Source organism: Herpailurus yagouaroundi, unplaced genomic scaffold, assembly GCF_014898765.1.
Source record: "Herpailurus yagouaroundi ecotype Mexico unplaced genomic scaffold, PumYag 29, whole genome shotgun sequence".
Lineage (NCBI taxonomy): Eukaryota > Metazoa > Chordata > Mammalia > Carnivora > Felidae > Herpailurus > Herpailurus yagouaroundi.
This window is the reverse complement of record NW_024412377.1, coordinates 108,476,007-108,487,204: the sequence shown is the minus strand read 5'-3', so window position 1 is coordinate 108,487,204 and position 11,198 is coordinate 108,476,007. Positions and strand designations below refer to the sequence as shown.

General features: G+C 36.8%; 1 protein-coding gene across 3 annotated transcripts in view; it reads left to right on the top strand.

Moving 5' to 3' along the window:
- The window catches only part of RNF180 (ring finger protein 180), a 214,675-nt gene that overhangs the window by 155,380 nt on the left and 48,097 nt on the right, over positions 1-11,198 (top strand). For all 3 annotated transcript variants that reach the window (XM_040452181.1, XM_040452187.1, XM_040452197.1), the window contains one exon: positions 2,454-2,579. In XM_040452181.1, the coding sequence (XP_040308115.1) occupies positions 2,454-2,579 (126 nt within the window). The remainder of the gene's footprint in view (positions 1-2,453; positions 2,580-11,198) is intronic.

Below are 11,198 nucleotides of genomic sequence, written 5' to 3'. Positions count from 1 at the left end.
TTTCTTTCTTTCTTTCTTTCTTTCTTTCTTTCTTTCTTTCTTTCTTTTTCTTTATTTTAAATATAATTTATTGTCAAACTGTTTTCCATACAACACCCAGTGCTCATCCCAACAAGTGCCCTCCACAGTGCCCATCACCCACTTTCCCGTCTCCCCCACCCCCCCGTCAACCCTCAGTTCTCAGTATTTAAGAGTCTTTTTTCACACAGAAGACAGTATTACAGATTCTTCGAAGGCAAGGATGGATGTTGTGATAACCTTTTGAGGATCTAGTAATATATCCCTATCCCTAGGATTTCAAAAGCCTTTTTCTAAATCTTGAAATGTAACTTTACATACAAAATAATAACAGGATGCATCATCACAGTATAAAGTACTTAACATTTTGTCTTTATCTTAGCAAGCGCTCGGTAAATATTGTGGGTAAACTGGGCTTAATTTAATAGATCACCTCTTAGTCTTATAATTCCTCTAGCAGAGGATAAACTAGCTATTCTTGGGTGATGAAACAGTTACTGAAATGATTCTTGAGTGCTCCAAAGTCACTAAAGGACATCAGTAAGTATAAAGTGATCACAACTGCTTGAGGTGAAAGCTTGGATAAATGCTCTCCCCTGAGAAAGTCATAATAGTAGCCGATTTCTCCTGGGCCTGAAGGGTTAAAAATGATGATAATTACTTTTTCATTATTCTGGTATAAAATTATGAGAACAAAATATTGTAGCAAATACTAAATGGACTCACTAAATTAAAATGGATAAGTCATTAATTATGGCTTACCTAGATATTAAAATAGGAACTCCTAAATATTAACCTCAGTTCAGCATAAATTGTATAATTATAATGATTCACATATTGTAAAATCTGTAACTCCATTTCAACAGTATCATATTTAGAATTTTGGGTTTGGTTTTGTCCCTGTTCTATATGCCTCTGTCATCATGGTGCATATTTAGCTGGAAAATGGGACTTCCTAAGCAAGATTTTTAGCTTTGAACAGCTTATGAGTAAAGAATATGAAAATGAGGTTTTAATTTATTTTTTGAGGACACACAGATAAATACTCATCAGTGCTGGATGAGGTATTCCTGGTTGGCCTCCCTTCCCAGCATTCAGAGCTTTTCTGGACCCCAAATTCTATAGGGCATGCACTTACTAGTAGACCTTACAGCCACCCAGGGTGAGAATCTGCGAGGCCTGAAGAGATTTATATTACTGTATTTCTTTGATTCAAACTAGTCCCATTCTACTGAATGCAGGCTATGATAGCAGCTTATCTTTTCCCCTAACTTGTATTGTTCCCTTTAGAGGTGAGCATTTTTTTCTCTATGTGCTTAGGCTTTGCATGGCTCATATAAGAGAGAGTTCAAGTACTTTCTAGAATTTAAAGTGAATATCATCACATCTGTTCTCTGATTGGTCTGTGTTTACTTCCAATGAATATTTTCTTTTTCACTCATAAGAAAGTCTCTGAAAGGTTGAGAATTTGATTCTGCATTTTTTTTTTTAACGTTTTATTTTTGAGACAGAGAGAGACAGAGTATGAACAGGGGAGGGGCAGAGAGAGAGGGAGACACAGAATCTGAAATGGGCTCCAGACTCTGAGCTGTCAGCACAGAGCCCAACGCGGGGCTCGAACTCACGGACCGTGAGATCATGACCTGAGCCGAAGTCGGACGCTTAACTGACTGAGCCACCCAGGCACCCCTGATTCTGCATTTTTTTACACTTTCTCCAATCAGCAGCATTAGATTCAGTAAATTCTTGACCATCACATATAGAATGAACTAAAGAGATGATGCAGTAGGAAAAATTGTAAAAGATTTTTCCCTTTTATCCTCTCTCCTGAGCCAGGATTGTACTCTGGTTATTCTCTTGCTACACCTGTAACACATTTTTCCCTTTTTTGTCTACCTGTTTATTTCTACCTTTTTTTTTTTTAAGTTTATTTATTTATTTTGAGAGACACAGAGACAGTGCCAGTCAGGGAGGGGCAGAGAGAGAGGGAGACTGAGAATCCCAAGCAGGCTTCACACTGTCAGCACGGAGACTGATGAGGGGCTCAAACTCACAAAACCACCGTGTGATCATGACCTGAGACGAAACCAAGAGTCAATCGCTTAACTGAGCCACCCAGGTGCCCCTGTTTCTATCTTTTAATCTTGAGTCTTATTGAGGGCAAGGACTGGGTTTTTCTCTTTGCTGCCTATGGCATAATAACTGACATAGGAGATTCCCAGTAGATGTATACTGTATGTGTAGACACATCAAAGTTGCATCAAATGTGAATTTGAGGGAATTATGTTCGCTTGAATTCAAATTAAAAAGTTTACTCGTTTTCTTTCTTAAAGAGATCTAAATTTGTTGTCAAAATACTGTAACAATTTTTCATGCTCTTGCCATTTTAGTCAAATTAACGTCTAAAACTACTGTTTTCTTTTGCTTTACTCTAGAACTGAACAATGCCACAAAAACATTCTTTACTAAAGAGTATTTGAAAATAAAACAAAGCTTTCAGAAATCCAGCTCTGCAAAATGGCCGCTCCCAAGCTGCAGGAAAGCCTTCCATCTTTTTGGAGGTAAGGAAACTAATGCAAAAATGTTTGGTAACTTTGTCTAAGGTCTCTTTTTAAAGCGATTTTTTCCTAACTAAAATGTTAGGGGAAACATTTCTGCATTGGTCAGGTTTAAGTAAGGATTTTGCCAAGTATCTTCTTGCTGAAAGCATCAAATATAATAATAATAATAATAATAATAATAATAATAATATATGAAGAAAATAGAAACTGTGTAAGAGCAAAATTTGAGAAAAACACATGATTAAAGTACTTTGCCTTGCTGTCAATAACGTTTAATATGATGTTTAATAGATGAATGAAATTCACCTCAAAAGTAACAGATTTGACAAAAGCTGTATTTGACAAAAGCACTAGTATTCTTTATAAAGATCCTGAATAATTCATTATCATAGGTAAGTTGATTTAGTTTTATTATTTTACAGTTGTCCCACAAGTTTATGACAAGTAGCAAATAGCAGAGACTTGGTGTACAAAGTGTCTCACAGGTACACAATGGAATAGGAATACCAGTTTCTGGGTTCAGGTTTAACTAGCTGAGTGACCTCAGAGGTGTCATAATAACCTCTTCTTTTGTTTTGATTTTCTCGTATGTAAAATGGGAGTATATATATGTGTGCAACCGAATTAGTACAGTTGTAAGGATCAAAAGAGCGAATGGGAAAGCACATTCTAAATTATAACTAACTATACTACAGGTAGAAGGAGTTAGCAAAATAAGGGCAAGGAAATTTCTGAAACCTTTTTTACCTTTGAGAATTTGTTACCGTAGAATGATAATCATACAATATGGACATAAAATATAATTTCTCCTTTAATAAAACGATGGCCAGAGCATAAAATACTGTGTGGTTTTAGTATTTACCACTTGTGATATTATGGGATCTGTTTGGAAAGCTCCAGATATGATCGTCAGGGAATGGAGCCGGGGAGCTTCTACATTAAGACCTAAAAAATCAGTACCCCACAACATAAACCAGAAGGAGATAGAAATGGAGCCTGTATGGTTGAGGCAAAAAATAAATTGATTTATGAAATCCCTGAGGTACGAAGAAAGTAGTTTAAGGACAAATATAATTTTATAGAGCAGTCTGAATGAAGAAAATAGTTGAAGGACATTTTACACACATACGCTATTTTATAAAGTAGTAACTGTAGAAACTCATCCACAAATTTGGTATAGACACATTTAGACATATGAAAGCAAATAGAAAATGAATTTTCTTGAAAGATCTCATCCCAAAGAAGAGAAAATTTAAAGGATAACTTGTATGCTTTAAAAGATTCCTTTGGGTCCTACATACTGCTGTGCACCCAAATTTTAAAAAGAATGAAGCACCTTTCTGATAACCCCACAATTTCCTTCACCTTTGTGTATCCCGAGATACTGAAGCTATAATTTAAACACAACCTTCTTTGTGATTTCATCATATTTGTCCTCCCCATAAGAGTTCCACAGAACTTAAGTTGTTAAAAGTTTTTACGGAGGAGGTTCAAAGTAGCTTTGTTATACAACCCAACTTAAGAAATATATTACTATCAAAAAAAGAAATACATTACTGTCAAGGGTCTGTGGAGCTAAACAAGAGTTGAGCTGTCAGGCTCAGCCAAAATTGAAAGAGTTAAGCCTTTGATCACTTGGTGCAGTGGTATAAACAGGAGTCTAAAACTGGAGGAGATGCTGATTCTCCTTACCTCAAATCCATTTTGGAACAGTGCACTGATCCAGATTCAGGCAGATCAGCACACATGTCGAGATCATCTGACTAATGAGGGGTCCCTAAACAAAAGGCAGTGGCAGTTTTAGCCCTGAAGGTGCACGTAGGGGGAGGGTGGAGGGGTGGCAGTCAGCTAAAAGCAGAAAAGCACTGGGTGCTACTTAAGGGGCCGGGGGTCGAAGTGTCTTCAAGTTTCCCTGTTCTACCTGTTTTAAAGGGGTCCCATTAGAGGCACCTGAACAAGCCTTCTGCCCAAGGCCTCATAGAAAGAACCTAGGAATGCTGGTGTTGGGCCTAGGGATGTAAATATGTAAAAGAGCATCACTGGCCAGGGAGACATAAGGGCAGTTTGTCCTGTAAGGTCTGTCAGGTAAAGCTTCTGTGTTTGCTTATGGTCAGGCCTGAAAAACCATTCATAGGATTTTAATCATAAACCAGACTCCTTATTTGTCTGTATTCCTGAATCACCTTCTGTCCTTTTTGTTTACTTCGTGTTCCTCTGAATTTTGCATTATTTCTTTATACAAGTACACACATGTATATTTAATCAATGCTATTTACTTTTGCTTGTTTTTTTAACTTTGTAGTGGTAACAGTGTATATAAATTCCTCTACATTTGCTTTGTCACTCAGCATTATATTTCTTGGATCCATCCATTTCAGTCCATTATATGAATGTGGCACAATCTATCCATTTTCCTGTTGATCAACAATAGAGTTAGCCAGTTCTTTATTATAAACAGCTGCTATAAACTTTCTTTTCTTGTCTACTGGAGCATGAGAGCTCCTCTAGAATAAATGTGGGTAGAATACTTCTGGGTCGTAAAAAAAGCAACATTTTTACCTTGATTACCTAAACCAAATCATTTTCCTAAATGCCGATACTGATTTATCATCACCTTTGTCTCCCACATTCGGTGTTTTCAGTCCTTGAGATTTTACCAGTCTGATAGGTATAAAATGGTATCTCATTGGGGTTCTGATTTCAATTTCCTGATTACTGATGGGGAATAAACATAGTTTTATATGCATATTGGCAATTGAGTTTTTTCATCTGTGAAATCCTATATAAATTTTGTCCATTTTCCTATTGATGGTATTTTTCCTGTTAATTTTTGAAAGTTTTAAGATATTTTCAGAGCAGACTCCTTTTTCTCTTAATAATATGAATAGCAGCTATCATTTCCCAGTTGTGGTTTGTATGTTCTCATTATGATCTCTTTAGTAAATTGTGACTTCGCATTTGCTTCATCATCTTTCCAGTCTGTATTATCTGCCTTATGAAATTCTTCTCTATCCCCAGTGTCACACAGGTATCTTCCTGTATATTTTTGAAATCGTCTAAAGGTATTTGGAATTGACTTGTATTGTTGTTTTCTAAGTTTTGTGAGGGTTCTTGTTTGTTTTGCTATATTGTAGATAGGGATTCAATAACTTTGGCCTTTTTTCCTATTTACTTTAGGAAACTTTCAACCTATTTGTTGAAAATAATTCATCATTTCCCCACTGATGCACATTGCTACTCTGTCATATATTAAATTTCCATGTATGTGGGTCTATTTCTGAGGTCTTTATTCGGTTCTGTTGGTCTTTTTGTCTAATTCTTGGCCAAAACCATACTTTTTATTAAGTATAATTGAAATACAATGTTATGTTAGTTTCAGGTGTATAACCTATTGATTTGACAATTCTGCTCTTGGTTGTCTTTTTCCTTTGCCACTTTAAATACATCACGTTATTCTCTTTTGGCTTGTAAAGTTTTTGCTAAAAAATCAGATGATAGCCTTATGGGGTTTCCCTTGTATAGAACTGTTTTCTTTTCTCTTATTGCTTTTAAAATTCTCTCTTAATCATCACTTTTTGCCATTTTTATTAATGTGTCTTGGTGTAGACCTTGTGGTTCATCTTGTTAGGGGCTCTGTGCTTTCTGGACTGGGATATCGGTTGAGAAGTTCTCAGGTATTTTTTTCTTATTCCTCTTTCTCTCTCTCTCTTCTCCTTCTGGGATCTCTGTAGTGCAAATGTTATTATTCTTGATAAGGTCACAGTTTCTTTAATCTGTTCTCCCTCTTTCTGCCAGTCAGCTTCATTGCTTTCCAGTACCCAGTCTTCCAGATTGGTGATCCGTTCTTCTGCATTAACTAATCTGCTGTTGATGCCCTCTAGTATGTATTTTATTGAATTCATTATTGAACTCATCAGCTCTGACTGGTGTTTTTAATATTGTCTGTCTCTGTATAATTTCTCAATGATTTCATCCACTTGTGTCTCAAGTCCATTGAGTATCTTTAAGACCATTAATTTTTTTATTAAGTATTTTATTTTAATTCCAGTGTAGTTAACATACAGTGTTATATGAGGTGCATGTGTACAATATAGTGATTCAACAATTCCCTGTCACCCAAGTGCTCATCTCAATAAGTACCCCCCCTTAATACCCATCCCCCACCCACATTCCGTCTAGTAACCATCAGTTCTCTACAGTTAAGAGTCTGTTTCTTGTTTGTCTCTATCTTCTGTTTTTTTGCTTTTGCTCATTTGTTTCCTAAATTCTACATATGAGTGAAATCATATGGTATTTGTCTTTCTCTGACTTATTTCACTTAGCATTATACTCTCTAACTGCATCCATGTTGTCGCAAATGGCAAGCTTTAATTCTTTTTTTATGGCTGAATAATATTCCATTGTATGTATATACCAACCACATCTTCTTCATTCATCTGTCGATGGACTTTTGGGCTGCTTCCCTAATTTGGCCATTGTAAATAATACTGCCATAAACATAGGGGTGCATGTATTCCTTTGAATTAGTGTTTTTGTATTTTGGGGGTTGATACCCAGTAGTGCAATTACTGGATCATAGGGGAGTTCTGTTTCTAACTTTCTGAGGAACCTCCATACTGTTTTGCACAGTAGCAGCACCAGTTGGCATTCCCACCAACAGTACAAAAGGTTCCTTTCTCTCCATATCCTTACCATTATTTTTTTCTTAAGTTTTTGGTTTTTGCCTTTCTTACAGGTGTGAGGTGATATCTCATTGTAGTTTTATTTTACCTTTCCTTGATGATGAGTGATATTGAGCATCTTTTCAGATTTCTTTTGGCCATCTTTATGTCTTCTTTGCAGAAATGTCTGTTAATGTGTGACCATTACTTTTAATTCTTAATCAGAAGTACTGCTTATCTCTGATTAATTTAGCTCTTTTACTGTGATTTTATTTATTGTTCTTCCATTTGGGATATATTCTTTTGTCTCCTTTTGTCTCACTCGCTATGTTTGTTTCTGTGTATTAGGTAGTTCACCTGTCTCATGATATGGAAAGTAGTGGCCTTGTGTGGAAGAGGTTCCATGATGCCCTATAATGCAATTCCCCCTGGTCACCACAGCCAGGCACTCCAGGAGTGTCAATTGTGTGGGCTGCATGTGCCTTCCTATTATGTCTGAGCCTTGATTATCTTCAGCCAGCTGCAACGACCAGCTTTGCTTGCTGTAGGCACACTGGGCAGGGTTTGCTCCTTGAGTGGTTGAGAGGCCCATGTGCCGAACAGGGAGCTTATTGGGAGGTCGGTTAGCACACAGCCTAGCCATCTACGGTTAGCCTCTCTGCCATAGCTGCAGGCCTACTGGAGGGCAGGGTTTATTCCCTGTAGAGCCAGCTAAGAGGCCCAGTGGCAGACAGTGCAGGCATAGTGGCATATGGGGTTATCTCCCTCCCTTTCCAGGGCAGGAGGCCTTTCGGAGTGGCACCATTTTGGCAGGGGCTGCCTGCAGGATGTGTTAGGGCTGGAGCTGCTTTGGACGAATGCCTGCCAAGGCAGATGAGTTGGATTGGACAGGTTGGCAGGGGAACGCCACGGCAGGGCACACAGTGCCATCAAGGTAGTTCAAGAATATAACCACTGGTGTTCCACCTATCTAGGCTGGTGGAGAGGAAGAGAAATGGTGACCACCAGTACTTCTGTTCCCTGACAAATCCACAGATCCCTGCCCCTCTGGCACACATTCTAAGATTAGTCAATAAAACTTCTTCATGTATACCCCAAGCACTTTTCAAACTGCTGCTTCTGTGCTGTGTCTCAGGGTAAATGATTTAGTTTGCTGGCCCTTTAAGGGTGGGGACTCAGTTTTCTATCAACCTCTGGCTCTCTGGGGGAGTTAAGCCCACACTGATTTTTAAAGCTGCTATATTTAAGCCCTGCTAGTTTTTAAAACTAAATAGTATAGGGAGTCATCTTCTCAGTGCAGGACCCATTTCTCTATGCTTGTGATGTCCCTTCCATGTGTGGCTGGTCATGCAGGGACTTTAGTTCCCAACAATGTCCACCCCTCCTATCCTTTTCAGTGTGACCATCTTTCTAGGTTTAGCTCTGGAAGGTCTATTCTGCTATTCCTCGGGTTGTTTTCAGGGTTAGCTGCACCGATGCAGTTGTTATCTCATCATGTCCATGGAACAAGGTGAGCTCAGGATTCTTTTTTTTTTTTTTTTTGAAAGACAGAGAGCACTAGTGGGGGAGGGGCAAAGAGAGAGAGGGAGACCCTGAATCTGAAGCAGGCTCCAGCCTCTGAGGTGTCAGCACAGAGCCTGATGCAGGGTTTGAACCCATAAACCGTGAGATCATGACCTGAGCCGAAGCTGGACGCTTAACCAACTGAGCCACCCAGGCACCCCTGAGCTCAGGATTCTTTCTTCACCATTTTTCCAAAACCTCAGTAGTGTACTGTGTTAGTTACTAAAGCTTTATAGTAAGTCCTGATGTCCCCTTTCAAACTTGTTATGCTGGAAGAGTGTCTTGTTTTTTGTGTGGGCTTTTTGTGGGGTTTTGTTTTGTCTTGTTTTTTGGGTTTTTTTGTTTTTTGGTTTGGTTTTTTTTTTTTTTTTTTTTGGCTCTTTGAATTTTAGAATTATCTTGCCAAGTTCTATGTAAAATTACATTGGATTGAAGGAGAGATGTCTTATTCAATGTATGGGTCAATTTGTAAAGAATTGACATCTTATAGCAATAAACAGTTCTCCCTGTCTACCAACTAGTTTGTGATCTTGTTTTATTTAGATCTTCTAAATCTTTAATACCATATGATAAAACTTTATAATTTTCTTTACAAATGTCTTAGACATCTTTTGGTTAGATTTATTTCTATGTACTTGCTGTGTTGTTGTCTTCTCCTTTTCTGAACCTTGAGTGCAGAGTTGGACCAGTTGTACTTCTTAATTAACAGCATACCGTCATCACTAGACCACATTCATTGGTTTCCTTTTATCCCCATATTCTACTTCCCATTAAGTTTGGTTTACCTTTTTGTTTGTATTCTTATATAATGTTATGTTATTTTTGTTCATATATTTTAATTAATGGAGATGGTATTATATATTGCATTCTATTTCTTTTTTTATACCAAGCTTTTAGATCCATCCCCGTGGCTATGTGTACCTCTAATCCATGGGTTCTAATTCATGCTCTCCTAAGGTGTGCGTCTCCCACATTTTATCTATTCACTGACTGGAATACAGAATACTTTCTACTCCCTGCCACTGCAAATAACTTTAATGAATATCCTAATGTGAACCATGTGAATATTTATTTAGTATGTAGAATTAGGAGCAGAATATCTGCATCATAGAATATAAATACACCTAACTAGAGTAAATAGTGCTAGCAGTTCTCCCAAGTGACCAACATAGATATCTGTTAACAGTGTGTGAGGGTCGGGAAAAATTAGAACTCTGGAAAATGACAAATGTTAGCAGAGTACTCTAAACTTAGGAACCCTCATTATTTTAATTTTTATTTATCTGATCTCTGATAAGTTGAAATCACTTCAAATGCTTGTCTTTTGGATGCTTGTTTTTAAAATGCTTTCCTCATTTTTCTAAGGGGGTTTATGCCTTTATCATTTTTCCCAAATTTCTTGCAGATTCTAGGTATTAATCCCTGATCAACTTTAGACATTACAGATTTTTATCCCATTTTATTATCTGTGTATTATTTATGTTGTCCTTTATTGAAAGAAATACTTTGATGCAATTAAAACCACCCTACTTTTGTCTTACTGTGTTTTGAAGTTCCCACATCACAAATGTTTCCTCTTAAGGTTTTTTTTTTTTTTACATCTATATTAACTTTATAGTTTTACCTCCTCATTTAGGTCTTTATATAGAATCCACCTCTTACATTGTGTTACAGAGTGTTCTATCTTTCTTTAAATAATATCTCACTTTTCTGAATATTACACAGTGGTGCTGGGTTTTTAAAAATTATTCCATAATTATTGTTGTATAAAAATGCAATTGTGTGGGATATTGACTTCATATTTAACAACCTTCCTAAACTATGTTCACTCTCATTACAGGGTTTGGAGAGCTTTCAGTGAAGACAATCATATCTGTCTTATCTGTAAATAAAGACAACTTTGTATCTTTTAGTCAATACACTTTTTTCTCTTTTATCTTTCCATACTTTCTGAGCTAGGACCTCTGTTTGATTTTTAATAGGAAAAGTGATAGCAGCATTTCTGATGTTAAAATATGCACTTTTAATATTTACCAGTAAATAGAATGTTGCTCTTTGTTTTTGGTGGATACCCTATATTAGGTTTTAAGAAATTTACCATCTATTCCAAATTTGCTAATAATTTTGTCTTGAATAGATTTTTAATTTTGTGATTTTTTTCAGCATTTCTTGAAATGATTATAATGGCTTCACTTCATCAATCTGTTAATGCATTGGATTACATTAATAGATTTTAATAGGTTTTCTAATGTGAAGCTGCTGGTGTATTCCAGGGGTAACGCAATATGATTATTTTTGTGCATTGCTAGACTTGGTTTGCTAAGATTTTGGCCTGAGATTTTTACATCTATATTTATGATTGCCTCTGTTTCCATTTTACATCTATATTTATATA